At 42.9% G+C, this 24195-nt stretch overlaps 1 protein-coding gene across 2 annotated transcripts in view; it reads right to left on the bottom strand.

The window, feature by feature from the left end:
* Positions 1-17763, bottom strand: part of USB1 (U6 snRNA biogenesis phosphodiesterase 1) — a 30293-nt gene extending 12530 nt beyond the window's left edge. The window contains exons 1-6 of one of the 2 annotated variants that reach the window (XM_033943559.1): positions 17455-17763; positions 12897-13051; positions 12517-12700; positions 7946-7999; positions 1739-1844; positions 1482-1565 (exon numbers count right to left, since the gene is read on the bottom strand). In XM_033943559.1, coding sequence (XP_033799450.1) covers positions 1482-1565; positions 1739-1844; positions 7946-7999; positions 12517-12700; positions 12897-13051; positions 17455-17612 — 741 coding nt within the window. In that variant the 5' untranslated portion in view covers positions 17613-17763. Of the gene's footprint in view, positions 1-1474; positions 1566-1738; positions 1845-7945; positions 8000-12516; positions 12701-12896; positions 13052-17454 lie in introns of both variants that reach the window. The other variant, XM_033943561.1, reaches the window with a different exon arrangement.
* Between the last annotated feature and the right edge of the window lie 6432 nt (positions 17764-24195).

The following is a 24195-nucleotide window of genomic DNA, read 5'->3' on the forward strand; positions in this document are numbered from 1 at the left end:
TGTCCTGGGATAACTCTAGATCTAATAGATGCTGGCACTGTCATCTAGACATAGGAACATTAGATCATTTACTGTTTTATTGCCCTAAGATACTGATTTTCTGGAAATCAATTTGGGGGCATATTAATAATATTTTAGAATCTGAGATTCCATTAACTTATGAAATAGTACCAATTTACATATCAAGGATCCCCCTAGATAAATATAAAAGATGTCTCTTATTAATTATGACTAGTACAGCTATACAAATGATTACACGGAACTGGAAAAACTGGGATCGCCTCAACTTTACATTCTGGTGGGCAAGTTTATATTTAATTTATAAATATGAGAAAATGAACGCGGATGTGTTAGGAAATACAAAATACTTTAAATTAATCTGGGGCCCATTGTCGTCTTTTGTAGAATTATTATAGTTATGATTTTGTTGTTAGATAAAATGCACATCCAGGGAGGGGGGGAGGATTATAAGGTCTTTTAATTATTTATATAGATGATAATAGGAGGGAAGGTTGGTTTTTTTGAGGTTTGATAAATAAGTCTGATTAATCATATGTATAACTTATGTTTAAAATATTTCGGAACATATCATAAAATTTTATAATTCCTTTAATGATAAAGATTAGGATGGGTGGGGGAGAGTAATGATCTGTATGAATCTTGTAAAATCATAAGTGATGTCTAAAGTGTTAAATGTATAATGTTGTTTCCACTTATTGAAAGTGTTTTAAAATGAATAAAGATTATTAAAAAACAAAACAAAACAAGCCAAACATTTTATTAAATTTTAACTTGATAAACAAGCAAGGTCTTGCAATACAAGTACATACAGTATTTTGTATTAAAGTTTTTGGGTTGTGGAAACCCTTCCCCCCCAAAAAAAGCAAAAAACAAACTGGAGGAAAGTTTTCCTCTAAGTGTAATTAAACCCTGGAATTCCTTGCCAGAGAATGTGGTGAAAGCAGTTAGCTTATTAGGGTTTAAAAAAAAGGGTTAGATAATTTGATTAAAATGGACTTGAGAAAATCCACTGCTTATTCCCAGGATGAGCAGAATAAAATCTCTTTTACTCTTTGGGATCTTGCCATGTACTTGTGACCTATGTTGGCTAGTCGGAAACAGGATACTGGATTTAATAGACCTTTGGTCTGTCCCAGTATGGCAACTCTTATGAAGGCAGCACATGTATATCTCATGCATATATATACTATATGAATATCCTGAAAACCAAATTGGTTGGGTGTATCTTGAGTACTAGGCTGAAAATCACTAGCTTAGAAAGGTGTGGTAAACTTGCAAACTTTGGTCAGCAGGCCAAGGTGCACACAGCTCTTATCAGACAACCAAGGATTCAGAGTTCAGAGAGAGCCAGAACCCAGCTTTTACAAATATATAGAATTTTCTCTCTCTTATTTTATGATACACTTGTTGTAAGATGTAAAATGAATAAAGAATTTAAAGGGGGCATACATACTGCTTACCTGGAGATCCTGGAGACATCTCCCATTCAGCTTGTCACTCAGATCCCCAATGCACCAGGCTAAGCTGATGTGGAAAGAGGGATTCTGCCAAAAGAAGGGCAGCATCAGCTGAATACACTGTTTACACCATTACACTCCTGGGCTATCTGATGTATGTTAGTCTATTCTCACCTGACATTGCCACACTTTCCTGATCATTAACTCAACCCAGACCTAGCCAAGACTGCCTTAGAGCAAAAAGGAAAACAAAATGATACCTTATAGAAGGTCTGCAGATTAAACTCTTCTAGAACTCTATCCACCTCAGAAATCAGTTGTAGGATCTGCATGTGACCAGAGGACACCGCCAAACCCAAGAATGTCCTTGGGAAGTAGAAGAGAAAGATATTAGTCAGATTATGAGCCCTCCAGAACAGATAAGGAGAAAAACTCGAGTACTTGAATGTAAACCACATAGGCTATAAGTGGATTATAAATGCTAAAATAAGTAAATAAAAAAAGATGCCATTTTAAGCCATATATGTATTTACAAAGGACCTGCTGCTTATTTGCTTTTTTTGGTAACCTGCAATTCGAGTTGCAGCATACAATATTTTTTGTATTACCAAGAATACTGTTGTTCAGACAGCTTGTAAAGTATTTGCATGAACTTTTGTGCACTGGAATCCATATCCATCTGGTTTGCTTTTTTGACTCCTGAGCCAGGTGCCTCCAAACTGAAATGCAGATCTGCCTCAACTAATAAAAGTGGGTTTTACCTCGGTCCTCCTCTACTTTCTTTTTTACTTCAAGTATTAAATCATAGGGATTTCGCCTTCTTGTTTTGTTTTGGGGTTGTTGTTTTTTGTTTCCACTCGTGTAATAAACTACTACAGTCTTTAATGTCTATTATTTTAGAAGTCAAAAAACAGACCAAGGTTCTAAATTTTGTTGTATTGGAAAAGGAATTTCCTAAGACAGGCATTGGACAAATTCCAGCTTTGAGATAACTTTGTAAAGATATTCATTTTAAGCACAAGGAGGAGGAGGAAGATAAGAAGGAATCCCTTTAGATATTTCTTCCATCTCAGGGGCCAATTCCTCTGGGATGTCATTGGGATCTGGATAATCCTTCAGGTAGTTTTGGAAATTCTCAAACCTCAGAAGAGGTGGATAAAAAATATCCTTCCTACAGTTCTGAATCTGAAGTGGATAAAACGGGAAACAAAAGGAATCTGGGAGGAATACATATTTGTCATGCACGGCTAATTTCAGTAAACTGAGAACCCTGCATACTTGTCATTATTTGTAATTCCCTCTGAAGGTTGACTGGAAGGATATGTGGTCAGATGATAACACAGAACATCTGCGTCATAGTTGGTGAACATCATCTTTACTGGATAAGTCACTCCATGGAACTCTAAACTTTGGTCTGCATAAAAATACTTTCTTCATCTTTGCTGGAAACTCGCTGGCAAACCTTCTGTGTTGATAATTAAGGGGATAGATCTTGCAGAGGTGGCACAATAAGGACTTGCATTTGCTTGGATGTATTTGTCACCTGCACTGATACAAATTTTCTTCAACAATTTACAATGTGGTTTAGGACCTGTGCTGCTATACTGTAGATGTCTGTGCTTTAGGTTAAAAAGTCTCAGTTGAGACTCGCATGAAGTCAGAGGATACTATACATGGCACTGCCACACCCATCTTGACTGGACTCTTGAAAATCACTACACAGGGGAATAGAGATCACATCTTTTTGCAACTTTATTTTCCTGTTGTCAGAAAAGATTTCCTTAAACATGATATACATTCCCAGATATCATATCCATCTTCATACATTAATTCTCTACCCATTAGAGTTATGTTTAGCAACATCTGACATACATTGTCAAGGGCAAATTTTATTTTTAACCAGTTGAAGAGCACTTTTCCAAAACTCATGCAGTCTATTTTTTTTCAGGAAAATAGTATATAATACTGCTCATACTGGACAATACATATCAGTATTAGAGGCCCAACATACTTGAAGGGCTCTGGCCTCAGAATCGGAGCCTACGCATAGCAGTGAATCACAAACTGAGAAGATCCGCGTAGTTAATACAGCTCCTGCTCCAATCATTGGCCAGTAGTTTAATCTTTTTTTGAAAAAATTTTTTATAAAGCAATTTAATGAAGCTAAAACCCTTTCAACTTTAAAGGGGTATTATACATATGTAGTAGCCAGGATTTGAAAAAATGTGAGACCAAAAAGACTTATCTCAGAACTTGACTTGTCTTTATACCATGTTCAGTCACCAGTGTCTAATTTGCCGACGCGGCCACGTTTCGCGGGAATTTTTATCATCCGCTGCATCAGGGTCACCGGGACACTCAAAATCACAGGCTCACTCACTTGTAGAGACAACTGAGAAATTAAGAGCACAGCCCAGAAGGACGGGAGGTGAAGCAAATGAATGCTAATGAAGCTCCCTACAGTCACTTCCTGGAAAAAAAATCATGTCATAACCCTACTGAAGCGTCACTTCCCTGAAGTGCTGGTAACTAGTGCTGCTGCTGGGGTAACTAGTTTTAGGTTGTCTATTTTTTTTTGTCAGTTTTGAGCTCCGAGATTTATATTGTTCATCAAGGCAAGATTCATTTACTATGGTGAATTTTGGCACAGTAAATGAACCTTGCCTTGATGAACAAAATTAATTACACAGTTAAAAATTGACAAAAAATGGATTGAGTTTTGGAAAAGTGCTCCTCTAGTACAATAAGTAAACAACAGGAAGAGAAGTGGCAAAAGCCAACAGCAACAAAAATATGGAACACTTCATAAATCTGTGTATACTTGATGGCCATGCTAATCTCAGTAACATTCAAATATTGAGTGAGCAGATGATCTTTGCTCTTCTTTCTGTGCAAGCAGAGGCCCCCTTTCTGCCTTGCAACGCCTGCACAGATGGTTAAGACAATATTTTCATGCTCACAGAGACATCTGTCCACAGTGCTTGCATTCAATTTGATTACTGATCTCAGCCCAAACAGATCAGACACATGGAAAGAGGGTCAGAGTTCTAGATACTTTTCCACATTGAGATCATGGTCAAAGCCCAGATTTGCTCTGTGTCATGTACTACAGGAAGGATAAAAAAAACTAAATAATAAAATAAAGGAAGAATTTTGTTATTTCATTTTTAAAAATTGGACAATCAAATGAGTACGTAAATTCTTGAAAAAATATAAGACCTTTGTGTTTGAATCCATTTGGCAAAGCAGGAAAAAAAATTAAGACAGAGGGGAACCAAGATCACCGCATGCAGTCACAGCCACACATACTGAGAACTTTATACTAATTCTAAGCTCTGGAAGAGCTGTTCCATCTAGCTACGGCCTGATGTTGCCCACTTCTATGACTGATTAGATTGTCAACAAAAACCAGATGTTGCAGTTATATATGAATTTTAAAATAAAATATGTACTATTTACTGTTATATTAATAGGTCTTCTGTGACATATGGAGTCAGAGAAAAGAAAGTTGTAGGGAAACTATCTGTGAAAAGTAACGTGTAGAATGTGGAGATCAAAATCCTTAAACCTAACCAACAAAAGATCGCCAGTTAAATGTCTATTAACATAAATGTTAATTTAGCCTTAAATTCTCATATACTCAGAATTGTGTAATTCAGCCAAGGACCGAAGCCCCTATAGCCAAACCCACCACCCAATCACTGTGTATGGAATATTTTATAACAATTTATATCAAACTGTGAATTTTTCAATTATAAAATATCATAGCTTGCTTTTTTTAAGCTCAAAATATGATTTTTTTTCCATCAGGAATCTGTTTACTAAGTCTGCATTTCATGTATTGGTCCACTCTGTAGTGATCTCTCACCTTGATTATTGAAATACCCTATTGAAAGGCATATGTGCCTCAGATATTAAGACTCCAAATTATCCAGAATGCCCTTTTAAAACTGCTGTTCAATTCCAAAAAATATGATCATGTGATCCCTTTGTTCCACATGGAGTATTGGCTACCCATCTCTTATAGGATTACCTACAAAATCTTAATTTTGGTTTTCAGAATACACCATTCTGGCACTCTGCCAGCTTATCCCATATACTCCTACTAGGCCTCTTTGGTTTATGCATCATTTGCCTTGATACAACAAAAGCCAGAATTTTTAGGATTATGGGTCATATTCTTTGGAATACCCTGCCCTTACCCCTTCAGTTGAAATGTTCCTTTCTAAAATCCAAAGAAGGTCCATAGACATTTTTCAGGATGCCTATGGGATACATATACAGTATCTTTGGTTTTCACCAGTTTCCCAAGCAGGGCAGTTGAAAGCACTATTCCCTACCTTGCCTGCACCTCTTTTGCTTATTCGTTTGGATTCCGTGAATCTGTCCTCTCCTGGTTTGCCTCCTATCTTTCCCAACGCACCTTTAGTGTATGTGTTGGTGGGTCCTCTTCTGCAGATACCCCACTAGCAGTTGGTGTACCCCAGGGTTCTGTCTCTCTACACTTCATCCCTCAAGTGCCCTGATCTCCTCCTCCCATGGTTTCCAGTATCACCTATAGGCTGATGACTCCCAGATCTACTTCTCTACACCTGAAATTTCACCTAAAGTCCAGGAAAAAGTCTCTGCTTGTTTGGCTGACATTACTGTCTGGATGTCCTGTTGTCATTTGAAACTAAATATGTCCAAGACTGAGTTGCTCCTCTTTCCTCCTAAACTCTCTGCTGCTCCTCCTCCTTTCTCCATTTCTGTAAATAATACTGTCATTGTTCCAGTCTCCTCTGCTCGCAACCTTGGAGTGGTCTTCGATTCTGACCTCTCATTTTCTATGCATATCCAACAAGCTGCTAAGACCTGTCACTTCTATCTCTTCAATATCAACAAAATTCACCCCTTCCTCTCTGAGCACACTACCCGGACCCTTTCCAAGCTCTTGTAACCTCACGCTTAAATTACTGCAATCTACTCCTAACTGGTATCCCGCAGTGTCGCCCCTTGCAATCTGTGCAAAACTCTGCTGCACGACTCATCTTCTATCAACCTTGCTATGCTCACGTCACCCCCTCTCCTTAAGTCACTTCACTGCCATCGCATACAGTTCAAGATCTTATTGCTGACCTACAAGTGTGTTCATTCTGCTGCCCCTCAATATTTCTCCTCGCTTCTCTCCTTATATACCTCCCAGAGAACTCCGTTCCTTAGTTAAGCCACTCTTAGCGTTATCCTTATCCTCCCCTGCCAATTCCAGACTTCATTCCTTTCATCTAGCTGCCCCTTATGCCTGGAATAAATGACCCAAGTTTGTCCATCAAGCCCCTTCCCTTGTTTAAAAGTAGACTGAAAACCCACCTTTTTTATATAGCTTTCAATTCATAACCTTATTCCTCTGCCTTCAAACCCAGCCTGCTGATTAACCATTCCCCTTAACTGTATCCCTAACATCCTGTTTGTCTGTCTTGCCTGTTTAGATTGCAAGCTCTTTCGAGCAGGGAGTTTTCTTCTTCTTTGTGACTCTGTGCAGCGCTGCGTGTGTCTGGTAGTGCTATAGAAATAATTAATAGTAGTAGTAGTATTTTCCTCTCCTATTTGTGATGCAACTTCTTTTCACCATTCTCCACCTTTTTAGTTTGTAATAATGTAAACCATTCAGAATAGATTTCTGAATGGGCAGTTTATCCAATATTAATTAAAACTTGAAACTTCTGATCCATTTCTGTGCGGTGACAAGCTACTTCCTGCTTTGCAGTCAACTAGAGGAGAAGAGGAAGACCATTACTACTACTAATCATCACTCATATAGCACTGAAAGATGTATGCAGCTCTGTACATTTTGACATTTATAGACGGATCCTACTCAGAAGAGTTTATAATCTAACTTGGACAGGTGAGAGGAGTTAGGAGTCAAAAGCACTCTCAAAGAGTGGGCTATTAACTGGACCATGAACAGGAATTCTTGTGATATGATTGATTAAAAGCCCGTTCTTAACCTAGGGTTTGTGGATTCTAAGTTTCAGAAGAGTCCATGAACTTGATTGGAAAAAAAATTTACAACTTTATTTTCACCAACCTTAACTGAAATTTAGCTTCTCATTCAATAAAGAAATGTAGGCAACAACATCATTTATGGCCTCTAGACTCCACAAATGTTTGTTATAAATCTCATCATCTAAAAAAGTGAAAAAACATTTGGTTCTGTGAAGTACCATTTTTCTCCAAAAGCATGTAAATTGATAATTGTCAATACATATTTGTTATTTGCAATATTTGTCATTTGCTTAAATATCTGTATTGGGGCATAATTGGTTTCCTTTGTAATATAATCTTTATCTATGTATTGTATTTTATGTTAAATACATTTTTTGAGAAGGTGTCCTTAGGTTTCAGCAGATTCTCAAAATGGCACAAAAAGGTTAAGAACCCCTGCCTTACTGCTGGTTCCTTGTTACCACCTTGTCCTGAACACCTACCGAGTCTTCTCTTGGTTTGTGTAAACCTTCACCTCATCTACAACACAGAAGAACCTATCAATCAACAAAAGCACAATGTCAACATTTATATTAGAAAAATATACCATGAATTACTAAAATCATAGCTTCTTTTCTGCCATTTTCCACTGTAAACCACTCTGATTTGGTGGAAGAGCAGTACAGAATATTTTATAATGACAGATTAGGTTCTTATCTCAGTAATCTGGGTTTTGTTAGAATATACAGGAGTCCATACTTCAATTGTTGATTCCCATTTCTGGCGACCTGAAGGAGGATATCCCTTTAAGAACTTGAGAACTCATCCCCTTCTGCAGTGGAGCACAGCACCCTCCTCAGTTGGTACCAAAGCAATCTAACTCCACTGAAACACATAAGAAAAGAGAACCACAGTGGCATTGTCTGAAAACACCCTGACTGCTTTCCCCCATCAGGAAAGACTGCAACTATAACAAGGCACAGAGAACTTCCCCAGCAAAAAACATTCTACTCTGGGCTGAAACTTAGAAAACAGAACAATGATCAATAAACATTATAACATAGTAACATAGTAAATGATGGCAGAAAAAGACCTGAACGGTCCATTCAGTCTGCCCATTAGTTTTACTCATTAAAAATACATGATTAAATTAACTTGTCTCTTCTTTGATATTTCTGGGTCATAGACTGTAAAGTCCACCTAATATTGTCCTAGGTTCCAGATGATGAAGTTGCCATCCAAGCATCCTATTTGCAGGATATCTACCATAATGTCTGGGCAGTAACATCCTCATGTTCTAAGTTAGTGGAGTTCCCATTGATGCCCTCCCCAGTCCAATCCTACACCAATTCATCACATATGGGACACAGACCATGCAAGTCTGTCCAATGTGGACACCCATTTATACTAAGAACCTAACCTGTCATTCTGTTGTAGATATACAGAAGTCCATACACGAGTTGACATAACAAAGCAGTGCCATACATCTAGAGAGGGAAAGATGAGCCTTCCCTCAGTACCAAGGACCAAAAGGCAGCAACCTCTCGAACCACCACATCCACTCTGTAAAACTTTGTAGAAGAGTAGTATCAGCTCTGCAGATTTTGTCAGGCAAAACGGCCTGGGATTCTGCTCAGGAAGTTGATACACCTCTTGTGGAATGTGCTGACAGGGAAAGAAGAAGCTGTTTCCCGGCGGAAATTTGGGAAGAGGAAATTGCCATATGGATCCATATGGCAATGGTTGCCTTGGAGGCAGCCTACCCCATCTCGAGTGACAGATCAGCACAAAAAGATGATCAGAAAGCCTGGAGTCATTAGTTCTCTCCAGGTACATGAGCAGAGCCCTGTGTACATCCAACTTGTGCAGAAGTTTATCTTGTTTGGCCAAACCCATAAGCTGAAAGGCGGGCAAATGAAGTTCCTGATTAATATGGAAGGTGAAACACCCAACTCCATGAAACAGAGAAATGGTTCCCCTGCAGGAGAGGGCCTGCAATTCTGAGATCCTTCTTGTCGAGACTATGGCAATCAAAAACACTGTCTTGACCATAAGGTCTAGCAGGGTAGCCTCTGAAAGAGGCTCATAAAGAGCACAGGCTAGGTCCTTCAAGACCACATTGTGATCCCAAAATGGGAACAGTCTGTGCAACTGGGATCTCAGCCTAAGAGCCCCCCTCAAAAACTGAGTAACGTCCAGGTGAGAAGCCAAAGACTGAAGGCCACTCTGAGCCCGAAAGCAAGAAATACCGGCTACCTGCACCTTGATGAATGAAACTACAAGTCCCTTTTCGAGACCAGCTTCCAGGAAGGCAAGGATCACCAGAATAGGAGCATTCTGGTTCTACCTGCTCCTTGGCACACCATAACTGGAAGGTCTTTCAAGTCTTAGAATAAGCTGCAACCATTGCTGGCTTCATAGCCCTAAGGAGAGTCATATCCACAACCTCTGAATAACCTTTCTGACTCAAGGCCACATGCTCAAGAGCCATGCTGTAAGACCAAAACATTCCAGCTTCTCCACTGGAACTGGGCCTTGAAAAGGCAACTTCAGGGATCTGCCTCTGTAGATACACCAGGTCTGTGTATCAAGGTCTTCAGGGCCAGTCCAGCACAACCAAGATCACCAGACCTTGATGGGTGGCTATCCTGTGGATGATCCAACCCACTATGGCTCATGTTGGAAACACATAGAGAAACAGATCTGAGAGTCAGGGCATCCAGCTCTGCACTTCCCTGTTCAACTCTGCAACCGTAGAAGTGGGCTGCCAAGAGATCCATGCCCAGTTTGCCTCAAGTATGGACTATGAGGGAAAATGCCTTTTAAGACAGAGACCACTCTCCAGGGTACAGGGTCTGCCGGCTGAGAAAGTTGGCTTGGACTCTCTCTACTCCTATCACATGGGCCGCTGAGAGGGCCTGCAAGTGAAGTTCAGCCCACTGGAACAGCATACAAGCCTCCAAGTGAAGGGAAGTGCTTCTGGTGACCCCTGTATAATTACATAAAACACCACAGTGGCATTGTCTGAAAACACCCTGACTGCTTTTCCTGTCAGGAAAAACTGCAAACGTAGCACGACCAACTGAATGGCTATCAGTTCTAGACAATTGCTCTCTGACAGGGATCACTTGCCCTGGAGAAGGTGACAGCAATAGAGGACCTCCCGGCTGCCGAGGCTGGCGTCAGTTGTAAGGGTTGCCCATGCATCGATTCAAGGCAGCATGCCCCTTGTCAAATTCTCCTCTTGGAGAAATAATAAAGAAAAAACAGAGCAGAGCAAACACACCTTCTGAGTTTGCTTTCAGAAGGAATAACTGAGGAGGGTTCTGTGCTCCACTGAAAGGGAAGGAAGAGTTCTCAAGTTCTTAAAGGGATATCCTTCTATAGTTTGCGGGGAATGGGAATCAACAGCTCAAGTATGGACTCCTGTGTATTTGCAAAAGAACAAATAATAGAGCTACTCATTGGGGTCTCAAAAACATATATGCAGCCACCTACTGAATGGAACACAGAAACCAACTCTCATAGCACTTGGAGAGAAATGCATCCCCTGAAGTAGAGAGATGCCAAAGTAATAGGGATTCCAGAGATCCCATGGAATTTCTGCAAGGATAATAATAATAATTTTATTTTTGTATAGAAACATAGAAAGATGACGGCAGAAAAGGGCTATAGCCCATCAAGTCTGCCCACTCTACTGACCCACCCCATTAAGTCCGAGTACTAATGACCTAGTTCCTTAACTCGACCTTCGTAAGGATCCTACTAGGGCATCCCATTTATTCTTAAAGTCAATAACGCTGGTGGCCTTGATCACCTGCTCTGGAAGCTTGTTCCAGTGATCTACAACCCTTTCTGTGAAGAAATACTTCCTTATGTCACTATCGAATTTCCCTCCTCTGAGTTTGAATGGATGCCCCCTTGTGACCGAGGGTCCCCTGAGAAAGAAGATGTCTTCCTCCACCTCGACACGTCCCGTGATGTATTTAAATGTCTCAATCATGTCCCCCCTCTCCCTGCGCTCCTCTAGAGTGTAGAGCTGCAATTTGTTTAGTCTTTCTTCATACGAGAGACCCTTGAGCCCCGAGATCATCCTAGTGGCCATCCGCTGAACCGACTCAACTCTAAGCACGTCTTTACGGTAATGTGGCCTCCAGAATTGCACACAGTACTCCAGATGAGGTCTCACCATGGTTCTGTACAGTGGCATTATGACTTCAGATTTACGGCTAACGAAGCTTCTATTGATACATCCCATAAGTTGCCTTGCTTTGGATGAGGCCTTCTCTACTTGTTTACCGCCATACCACATAGTTTTAGGCGGTTCACATACAATAAAAATTATACAATCAGTGAATAAAATACAATTAACTAAAAATCAGTAAGTAAAATACAATTGATTAAAAATGCGTTAAAATCAACTAAAATAAACACACTATAAGAACAATATACTATTTACCAATCAGGATTCTAAAACATCAGCTTACAAATTTATCAAACAAATCAGTTTTTAGGAGAAGATGCAGCAGGATTCCCACTGGAGTGTAGTTAAAATCTCTGGTAATGCCAGAATGAGGCTTGGATTGCCCAAAGAGGCAGCCAGAACACCAGACTGAGTCTTGGAACAATCACTGGTTGAATGGTTACCTCCACCCAAAAAACAATGGGAAGCTGTTAGGGTCAGGAGGAAATGGGGAGCTGTGAGCAAATAATAGCATTGACTGCTGCGGATACAGGTGGGGATAGAAACACAGAAACCTGAAAGCAGATAAACATCAGAGTCTATCTAGTCTGCCTATGAATGGATGAAGGAAATTAACTGCAGAGATGGAATGGATCTTAGCAGGTACAGGTGGGTATATGTGAAATTTTTGTCGTTGTGCAAATCTCTACTCCTAAAGCAAGAAGCAAGAATGATAATTTCATACTTTAGATTACAAAAGGGGATATTAAAGAGAGTCAGAGGAAGAACAGGTAATCCAGAAAAAAAGACATACAGTCTCTCAACCCATAGAGAGAGAGAGAGAGAGAGAAGCTGTGATGTGCCCGCTAACAGACAACACTTGGCTCTTACCTGTGAACAGAGAGCAGCCTGTCTCTCAGGGACTGCACAAAGGGATTTATCCAGTGATGCCGCAGTACTACCGTCTGGGACAGACTGATGTGAAACTCTTCCATCCTGACCAAAGATAGCCCATATGTTCGAGTGTGAGTTAGGAGGAGATCCAGCAGGTCAAAAAACTCCTCACTGGTTTCATCTGATGGAAGAGCCATGTATTTATATCCAAATACTTTAGTACATTCTACGGCTAGACTAACCCTTCCTGTACGGTCTCTGCCCTGCCATGAAAAGGGCTTTTACGTTCCAGCCAAACCTGTTTCTGCCTCAGAAACAGTGGATCCCCCTCCCCCTCACTTTTAAGAGCTACATAATGATAAGCAAGATTTACTTACAGGGCATGTAGACATATGTTGCCCAGTTGCCTCGCTCATGTGGGAAGTTGCGCATACGTCCACCATGCCGGGCACTGTCATCACAATGGTGTTCTTCCTTGCTGTCTTGGAACATGTTCAATACACTGTCTGGTACCGGTAGGCAGACCTGGGACCTATTGTGAGCAGACAGAAAGTTGTTGAATTTAAAATGTATTTATTGAAAAAAAAAAAAAGGAATAATATGTGTAGTTTCCAAATACCAGTATCAACTGTCATCCTGCTTAGATGTCTAGATGCTATTGGCATATCAGGGCGGGTATAGGGGCTTCTTGATGAGCCGTACATATCAGGTTCATCGTGGAGAGCAACTCTCCTCAAAATGGAAAAATCTTAGTGGAGTCCCTCAGGGATCCCCCCTTTCACCTTCACTTTTCAATCTTTATCTGACTTCTCTGGGTAATAGCTTATCTTTTTCTGACATTAAAACATAGTAACATAGTAGATGATGGTAGATAAAGACCCGAATGGTCCATCCAGTCTGCCCAATCTGATTCAATTTAAATTTTTAAATTTTTTCTTCTTAGCTATTTCTGGGCAAGAATCCAAAGCTCTACCCGGTACTGTGCTTGGGTTCCTACTGCCGAAATCTCCGTTAAAACCTACTCCAACCCATCTACACCCTCCAAGCCACTGAAGCCCTCCCCAGCCCATCCTCCACCAAATGGCCATATACAGACACAGATCGTGCAAGTCTGCCCAGTACTGGCCTTAGTTCAATTTTTAATATTCTTTTCTAGGGCCAATGACATCTTTTTGTGATGATTAGACACCATTTACTCTATTTTATTGGAATATACACCATAAATAATAAAGAGGGGGATGGGGGTTATTTTATTGTATATAATATAATAATGGAGATGGGGGTGGGGTATGGGGTTATATATATACCTTTTGTTGTTATTCTTATCAGATATACAAGTGTTGTTTTCATGTATATGTATGGTTTAATTTGTACACTTGTTGAGAGATTAAAAATGAATAAAGAGGAGGGAAAAAAAAATATTCTTTTCTGATTCTAGATCCTCTGTGTTCATCCCACGCTTCTTTGAACTCAATCACAATTTTACTCTCCACCACCTCTCTCAGGAGCACATTCCAGGCATCCACCACCCTCTCCGTAAAGTAGAATTTCCTAACATTGCCTTTGAATCTACCACACCTCAACCTCAAATTATGTCCTCTGGGTTTACCATTTTCCTTTCTCTGGAAAAGATTATGTTCTACGTTAATACCCTTCAAGTATATGAACGTCTGAATCATATCTCCCCCTGTCTCTCCTTTCCTCTAGGGCACAGTTCTTCAACCGCCGGTTCGCGGACCGGTGCCAGTCCGCAGAAAATTTCTGCCGGTCCGCGCAGGGCCGGTGAGATCAAGTCGGCAGTTAAATTTCCTGCCGACTGCGGTTCCTGCTCACTAATGTTCCTCCCAGCCTCAGGGATTAAGACAGGCTGCCAACGTCGGGGCCTTCCCTCTCGGAGTCTCGCCTGTTCAGAAACAGGAAGTTGAAATAAAATAGGCGGGACTCAGAGAGTGAAGGTCCCAATGTCGGCAGCCTGTCTTGATCGCCGCCCCTGCCGAGTTGCTGAAGAGGGCCGCGGGAAGTTACAAGTAGAATGGAGAGAGCTGCAGATACAGGTGCAGGTGGAGGGAGATGTGCGAGCAAGATCCTGGGGAGCCTTCACAGTGACTTCCTCCCCTCCCACCAGCTCTCCTACTTGCCAGGGCAGTGATTTACCGCCAACTTCCTGCAGGCAACTACTGAGAGCTGCTGGAAGGAGAGACAGCCACTGTCGGAGGCAGGGAAGCTGCTGGATAAAGGGAGAGCTGTTACTGGACTTGGAGAGAGTTAGAAGGAGAGATGCTGCTGGGAGGAGAGGAGGGAAAGGGATGGGATAGATTGTGAGCCCACCGGGACAGAGAGGGAAAAATGCTTGAGAACCTGATTGTAAAAACCGCTTAGATAACCTTGATAGGCGGTATATAAAATCCTAATAAACTTGAAACTTGATAGAGGGAGGAGGGAAGGGAGAAGGAAAAAAAGGAAGGAGGGAAGGGAGAAAGAAAAAAGGAAGGAAACAGCTGGCAGGGAGATTACAGGAGGGGAAGGAGGTCAGGGTGGAATGGAGAGATCAGATGAGGGAAAGGGGAGAGAGAGGAATGAGAAAGTAGAGAGACATTGATGCTGGAAAGGGGGTCAGCAGAGAAATGAGAGAGGGATATAGATGCTAGATCTAGTGTAGGAGAGATAAAAATGAAGAAGGCAGTGAAGCTGGAATGAATGATGTAAAAAGGAGAGAGGAGGAACAGGCTGGATGTACAGGGAAGAGGGGCATAGAAAGAAGTCAGATACATATGGAAGGGGGCGAGGGCAGACATTGGATGGAACGGGCAGATGCTGAAAGGAAAAGAGTGAAAAGAAGATGAAAGCAGAAACCAGAGACAACAAAAGGTAGAAAAAAATAATTGTATTTCTATTTTGTCATTAGAATATATCAGATTTGAAATATATATCCTGCTAGAGACATAACTGGGGACTGCAGTATTCTGTTAGCATGATATTTCTATGTAGCATTCTATAATAACTTTGCTTGTTCAGTTTTCTTGATAGTAGAGGGGATATATATGAAGGGGAGGGGAGACAGGGGTTTTGTTGGTCCGTGCTCTGTATATTTGTATTTATAAAATCACAATTGTTCAGAATATTGTTTCTTTTTATACTTTAATAAAATACGTTCAATATAAAATCATAATTGCGGCTTGTGCAGATGGGATCAGATGGTTTGCGGGGACCGAGCTCACGGAGATGGGGCGTAAACGGGGTTTTTAAATTTTAGTCCTAGTAGTTTGCCGGTCCACAAAATAATTCTTTTATTTCTGCCGGTCCACGGGTGTAAAAAGGTTAAAGAACACTGCTCTAGGGTATACATATTCAGGGCTTCCAGTCTCTCCTCATACGTCTTCTGGCGCAACCCTCCTATCATTTTCGTCGCCCTCCTCTAGACCGCTTCAAGTCTTCTTACGTCCTTTGCCAGATACGGTCTCCAAAATTGAACACAATACTCCAAGTGGGGCCTTACCAATGACCTGTACAGGGGCATCAACACCTTCTTCCTTCTACTGGCTACGCCTCTCTTTATACAGCCCAGCATCCTTCTGGCAGCAGCCACTGCCTTGTCACACTGTTTTTTCGCCTTTAGATCTTCGGACACTATCACCCAAAAACCAACAAAAACACCCAATTGGGCAGGAAAAATGAATTGAATTGAGAAATCAATTCAATAAGCCAAATCGAATAATTTTTCCCTGAATCAGGTAGCACTATTAGCCACATTGCACTAGAATGTCTATTTTAATACAGCTTGTGGCCATCAAGACCATAAAATACATGTTTATTCCCATGCTCAAGCTCTCTGCACCTTAGGCGTACACAATAATGTGCATGCAAACCCAGTATTAACTGCATGTTTGTGCTTGGTGTAACTTTGAGCAGCCAGCCCTCTGAATTTATACATTATTAGTTTACTGAATCAGCAGGCAAAAAACTTCCTTTTTAAGTCTGTTAAAAGTCATGAGCTCAGCCATTGTAGTGCAGTTCTAAGGCATGGATTTCTATATCAACCCCTAGGTTAGAAATTAGTTGAGTGGAAGGAAGATCAAATTGTGGTAAAGTTAGCTTAATCTTAGGAAAGTTGTGTTACCTATGATATGCCAATATTTGTGTACTTTTTTTGGCTAGGCTTTATTTGAATGCTATTGCTTGAAGTACAGTAGAATCTCAGTTAACTGGCACTCTTACTTAACTGGAAAAAAAATAAGTTCCCCTAAAGCACCAGTGGTCCTGAGCTGCGAACCCTTCTCCCTCCCTCAAGCCCCCCAAAAGTAGAAGCAGCGGCATTCCTGAGCCATGAACCCCACCCTCCCTCCTCACCTGAAGCACCAGCATGGAAGCCACAAATCCCACCTCTCCTTCCTCAAGCAGTGGCAATCCTGAGCCACAAACCCCCCTCCCTCAAAGCAGCAGCTGGTCAGCAGGAGGCAGTGCTCAAAATAGGCTACTTATGCCAGCCCCAGCAGAGGAAAGGCCCTGACGGGGCTGTGCGCCTGTTTTGAGTGCTGCCTCTTGCTGGCTTCGTGTAAGGGAGTGAGGGGGTTTGCGGCTCAGGACCACCTCCTGCTTCTGCTGCTTTGGGGCAGGAGGGGGGGGGGCGATTGTGGCTCAGGACCGCTGGCACTTTGGGGCGGGAGGGAGAGAATTGAGATCTGGCAGACTCTCCTTGAACAGTATTGTATTATACAGTAACTCTCAGTCAACCAGAAAAACAGTTACCTGACATCCACCAATCCCCATGGGTACTATAAGATTCTACTACACCAGTCTTAGAAAACCCCGCTGTGACCTTTAGCGCAGCGCTCTACCAAAAGGAAACTCCATTAGCCCCACAAGCAGCTGGAAACTGCCTCCAACCTTCTCCACCCCCACCCCCACCCCCACCTTGCGCATTAAGCTGGAACCCACCTCGGCTGAGGGACATCGTGGAGGGCCTTAGCCTTCCCTATTTCACGTCCGGAGCTGTTTTTTCCTTGCACTTTCTCATAGCGGCCCAAAACCTCTGCAGTATTTGTTTCATCCTCTGAGCTGCTGCTGCTGTAGCCTACCAAGACCTGGCTGTTCATAGGTGCGCTGCCTTTTCACACAACCCCAATTCCCAAGCTGGAAACCCTGACAACCTGTGTCCCACTCTCTCCGCTCCGCCCGAGCACTCGAGGCGGCTCACATTCAGTTCCGCTACAATGCATCAAACGCGAAATCAGGCAGGCAACTGGTGTTTACATTTACCTGAAGAGGACAAGCCTATTGGCGACCCGGATGACGTCACGTTTGATCTCAGAGGTCACATGACAAGTGCTAGGGTGTTGCTAAGTGAAGCCTAAGCGATCAATATGATTAGAATAGTCGTATTTGTAGTCCACTCTCAGGGTTGCACACTATATAATCGGCTGGTGGGGGTTTTAAAGGCTCCTTGAGCTCGCCTCAGGTTTACGTGAAAGGCAAAAACGTAGTAAGCCTGAGTTTTGGTGACCATACAGAAGAGTGAGTAGCAGGTCTGAGATGAGGGCTTTATAACCTGGTGGGGGAACAAATATTTATGATTTTGGAATGCCAACAGCCCGATGCTCAAAGCTTACTATGCTTGCAACCTTTGATTTAGACTGGTTGTAGCCTAATGCACAAAGGGATTCTGACTCACTACCCCTTTGTGCATTAAGTTACAACCAGTCTAAATCTTTGTGGCTTTTACTGTTTGGAGTAGCAGCTACTGAAATCCTATGCAAACGAATTACAATGAGCTTATAACTATTAAAATCAGAATTCCATGCAATACACAGAATAGAGTGCCATTCCTTTAACGCTGAAATTTTTCCTGCAGGTCTGGAGCTATCGTTGCATGAGGGTGACTTCTTGGTGGCACTATCTGCTTGCATTTTTAATTGTATCTGCACATGGGTGGGAAATGTGCCCTCTGCATGGAGTATATGTATTTGTGTCCTGCATGCAACTAATGTAATAAAGTATCAGGCTTAGAACTCCACAACATACTCCACCCTTCCCAATCAGGCTTCAGGACCAGCTACAGCACAGAGACACTACTAGGCTCTCTCCTGGACTCAGCCCAACACTTGAGCAAAGGGGAAAAAATGCTAATCATACAACTAGATCTCACTGCAGCATTTGATCTGGTTGATCACAACATACTGCTACAAATATTGGAGACAATAGGAATCACAGGCAGGGTACACACATGGTTCCAAGGATTCCTACAATCCAGAAACTACAGGGTAAAAACAAAGAAAAATCAGAATCCTGGTAGAACCCCTATGGTGTGCCCCAAGGATCCCCACTGTCCCCAATACTCTTCAATCTATATATTGCCTCACTAGGCACCTGCTTAGACCAACTAAACATAACATCATACAGCTATGCAGAGAACATCACCATCCTCCTCCCTTTGACTAACCTACCCCCACAGCAATAAACACACTACAGAAATCACTAGAAACAGTAAAGCAATGGATGAATAACCATAAACTAAAACTAAACCCAGACAAAACAAAGTTCCTACTTCTCGAAAATGACAGAACCCCTACCATAACGAACCTTGAAATAAACTCCATCTCATACCCCATACAAACTCACCTAAAAATACTAGGGGTAACAATAGAGAGGCTGTACCATGAAACTACATTTCAACAAAACAGTCCAGAAAACCTTCGTAGTCATGTGTAACCTAAGACAAATCTGAAAATTTTTTGATAGAACACAATTCAGGCTCCTGATCCAGGTACTACCCTGCTCTGCCACCATGATAAAACAACTACAAACAGTGCAAAACACAGCCCTCAGACTGATCTACTCACTGAAGAAGTTCGACCATATCACCACCGCATACCAAGACACACACTGGAGACCTGTACAAGCAAGAATACATTTTAAATTCTACTGCATGCTCTACAAAACCCTACATGGCAATGGACCATTCTACCTGAATACTCGCCTAACTCAGAACAATTCTTCCAGACCAAGGAGAACTCGGACACCTTTCATCCACCCCCCAATCAAAGGCATTCAGTGTAAAAAAAATACATGACGGGCTACTCACCACACAAGCAGCAAAACTAGAGAGTCACATCTCCAATTAGTGATTTTAGCAACAAACTACAGAACCTTCAGGAGGGAAATAAAAACCAAGTTGTTCAAGAAATATGTCAAGACAAACTCCTGATTCAACCAATATCCTCACTCCATTATCAGACTCCAAACGTTCCAACCAATAGCTTCCATGTAACCTTCTGAAAATGACCAGAATATCTTCCTTTTGTAATTCGCCTAGAACTGCATGGTATTGGCAGAATAAAAGAAACTACCATGTTTCCCCAAAAATAAGCCCTAGCATGATTTTCAGGGTAGGTCTTAATATAAGCACTACTCCCCAAGATAAGCCCTAGTCACCGGCAGCAGCGCTTCCCCGCGCCCCTTCCATCTCTCCCTCCCATCTGAACCCCAACTGTGAGAAGAAATACCTGGTAACAAACGGCAGCGTTGGCAGCACAGACTGCATTGCGGCGTTCTCACACCTGGGCATTCTGTGCCGCATCGCTGATGACATCATCGGTGACACGGCAGAGGAACGCCTGGGCATGAGAAGGCCGTGATGCAGCCTGTGCTGCCAATTGTTACCAGGTATTTTGGTCTTCAGATGGAAGAGAGATGAAAGGGTCAGTGGGGGAGGGGGGGCGCAGCAGCGGGGTGATGGGAGGGATAGAAAGATGCTGCACGGGGGGATGGGAGGGATAGAAGCTGCAAGGGTTCTGCTACACAGGAGGATGGGAGGGAGGGATAGAAAGATACTGCACAAAGGGATGGATGAGAGGGGGAGGAAAGATGCTGCACATGTGGGGGAGAGAAAGGAAATAGGAAGAATTGGGGTGGAGGAAAGGAGAGATGATCATTGTACATGAAAAAAATAAGACCTACCCTGAAAATAAGACCTAGTACCTTTTCTGGGCCCAAAATTAATATGAGTGTCTTATTTTCGGGGGAACACGGTAATGTAATGTAAATGATAGCAGTTAAAGAAAGACCTGCTTGGTCCATCCAGTCTGCTCAACAATCATGCCCAACAGTCACGCTCATCATCAAGGCAATGTTGAACCAACAATCTAGTAATTATTCATTTTATTTACTAAGTTCCTCTATAAGATGCCCTCCCCCCCCCCCCCCTGTGATAGGCAAGACCTATACTTGAATGGTAACAATGTGGCATATAAAAACATATACTTGTTCCTGATCCATCTTGTCATATTTGAGACACAGACTGTAGAAGTCCATCCGGCATCGGCCACATCACCCCATTGCTGGAGTTGCCATCAAACCTAATTCCAGACCCTTCCAATCTGTCTTGCCACATATGGAACAAAGACCATAGAAGTACATCTGGCATCAGCTTTGCTTTCCCACTGCTGGTGCTACATTTAAGCATCACTTCTGTGCATCATAAACGAGGTTATAGTTTGTTGATCTGATGAGTTTTGTGTTGATACTATCTTCTTTTTATTTAGAGATCCTTTATGTCTTTACCATGCATTTTATAACTCAGACACTGTTTTTGCCAAAACCTCTACAGGGAGGGCATCCCAGGCATCTATCATCCTCTCCATGAAAAAGTATTTCCTGTCATTACTCCTAAGTCTACCATCTCACAACCTCATAGTATGTCCTCTAGTTTTACAGCTTCTCCACCTCTAGAAAATATTTGTTTGTAGATTAATACCATTCAAGTGTTTAAATGTCTGTATCTTCTCTCTGAGCCTCTTTTCATACATTTCTCTTTGTACAATCCCAATATCATTTTCATTGCTTTCCTCTGGATCACTTCTTCTTACATCCATAGCAAGATAACGGCCTCCAGAACTAAACACAATATTCTAAGTAGAGTCTCACCAGTGACTTGTACAGAGCTTTCTAAGCTGCTGTGCATCCAGAGAGCAAAGGTGCATGTTGGTAGGTGTGTGATTAGTGGGAATCGGGAAGGCTTCAACCTGGACAAACTCCAGCCATAACCAAAGCTTTTCTAGAGGGACCTTAGATGCTGGCAGACCTGTTTGAGTTGTGTCTAAGTTTCACAAAGGTGCCCAAACTGACAAGAAAACCACTGGAGGATTTAAGACATGACCCCTTCTTACTCCCCCAGTGGTCATGACCCTCTCCCACCACCTAAACAGCAAAAACAACTCCTCCCCAAACCAGACTTCCCATCAGCTGATCGTAGCAGAAGGAATCCCCATCAGCTGAGCTGGCTTCAGGGATTCCTTGCAGCTCAACTGATGGGGATTTCCCCTGTATCCCATACCTCCCCAGACATCTTCACTCCCCCCACATCCCCCCAACATTCCTGGGCCCTCTTCCCAAATCCCTGGAACCCCCCTTTACCTTCAGAAGAGCAAATAGCAGGAAGGAAGCTCACTCCCTTCTGCCTACAAGGTTGTGTGCTGCAAATGGTGGGGCTTTCTCCCTCCCAAAGCATCTTGGGATGCAGTAGGAGGGGCTGAAGGCCCTGAATGGCTCAAAATCCCATTGCATTTCCCACTCCCCATGTTCACAACTCTTCTTTCCTTTCCCTTTTGCATCCATAATCCTGCATTTCCTCTTCCCTTCCCCCCCCCCTCAGTCTTTCATAGGCTTGCCCAAGTTCCCTCCTTGAGGGCTGCACAAAGGGCAAATTTTCAGGATATTCCTAATGAATATGCATGAGAAAGATGTGCATGCCAATTACATCCACTGTATGCATGTCTATCTCATGTATATTCATTAGGGAGATCCTGAAAATCTGGTCTGCTTGCAGCCCTCAAGGACTGAACTTGGAGAAGCTTGATCTAGCATCTCCTTTTCTTTTCTCTTCCCTTCCCATAATTCAGCATCTTTCCTCTTCTTCCAACTCCCCAAGATGCCAGCATCTCTTCCTTCTTTCCATCCCCAGCCTACTTGCTCTCTTCATGTCTGTGTGCTACCAAAACCACCCCTTACCTCCACCCAGGTGTCCTGCAGGGTGACGGGACTAAATCGCGTGAGACAACGGCGCGCCGACAACTGAGCGCAGACAACTGAACGCAAGGTTGACGGCGCACCGAAGAAAAGCACTATTTTAAAGGGCTCCGACGGGGGGTGTGGGTGTGGGGGATAACAGACATTGCGCTGGCGTTGTGGGGGGTTGTAACCTCCCACATTATTCTTAAAACTGAACTTTTTCCCTAAAAAACAGGCAAAAAGTTCGGTTTCAAGTACAATGAGGGGGGTTACAACCCCCCAAACTCCCCACAATGCCAGCGCGATGTCTGTTAAGTAAAATAGGGGGGTTCCCCACCAACACCCCCCGTCGGAACCCTTTAAAATAGTGCTTTTCTTCGGTGCGCCGTCAACCTTGCGCTCAGTTGTCTGCGCTCAGTTGTCGGCGTGATTTTGTCTATGAACCCACTATTATAATACAAACAAATCAATTATCTACATTATCTGCTATAATAAAACCCTTAGCACGCATGCACACTTCAATTTCTGTGCCTGTGCAATAGGAGCCAACGGCGGTTTCCTCATCGCCCTCCCTCGGTGACCCTGGTTCCTTCTACTGCGCATACAGAAGCACGAAGGCGACCACCACGGCAGTGACTCCCCCCTCCCGCCATCTAACAGAACCAAAGAGAGCACAAAAATAACAGGGAAGCAGGCATACTGACACTCAGCATCTGGACTGTGGTTAGCGGTTCAGGCTGGGGATGGTGGAAACAACTAGCAGGAGGCAAAAGAAGTGATTTAAGAGTAGGTGGGAGAAGGAGGCTGGAGCTGAAACATCTCAGCGCACGAGAAAGAAAGACAGACACACAGAAAGACAGGGGGCAGGGAGAAAGACAGACACACAGAAAGACAAGGGGCAGGGAGAGACAAAGAAAGAGAGACAGAAAGAAAGACAGACACACAGATAGAAAGACAGACAGAGAGCGGGCAGGAAGAGAGATAGACAGAAAGAAAGACAGGCAAGACAGGGGGCCAAGGAGACAGAAAGAAAGACAGACAGAGACAGAAAGAAAGTCAGACAGGGGGCCAGGGAGAGAAAGAGAGATAGAAAGACACAGGGGGCCAGGGAGAGAGACAGACAGAAAGAAAGCAAGCCAGACAGACACAGACAGGGGGCCTGGGAGAGAGACAGACAGACAGGGGGCCAGGGAGAGAGACAGAAAGACAGATAGACAGGGGAACTAGGAGAGAGACAGAAAGACAGACAGCGAGCAGGGAGAGAGACAGAAAAAAAGAAAAACAGACAGGGAGGCCAGGGAGAGAGACAGAAAGAAAGACAGACAGACAGACAGGGGGCCAGGGAGAGAGAGAGAGAGTCAGAAAGACAGACAGACAGGGGGCCAAGGAGAACGACAGAAAGAAAGAAAGACAGCGGGCATGGAGATAGACAGACTGAAAGAAAGACATACAAGGCAGGGGGCCAGGGACAGAGACAGAAAGAAAGACAATAGGCCTGGAGATAGACAGACTGAAAGAAAGACAGCGGGCCTGGAGATAGACCGACTGAAAGAAAGACAGCGGGCATGGAGATAGACAGACTGAAAGACATACAGAGAGCAGGCAGAGGGACAGACAGACAGGGGGCCAAGGAGAGAGACATACAGAAAGAAAGAAAGAAAGAAAGAGACAGAG

The sequence above is a fragment of the Geotrypetes seraphini genome, chromosome 4 (genome assembly GCF_902459505.1).
Source record: "Geotrypetes seraphini chromosome 4, aGeoSer1.1, whole genome shotgun sequence".
Taxonomy (NCBI): domain Eukaryota; kingdom Metazoa; phylum Chordata; class Amphibia; order Gymnophiona; family Dermophiidae; genus Geotrypetes; species Geotrypetes seraphini.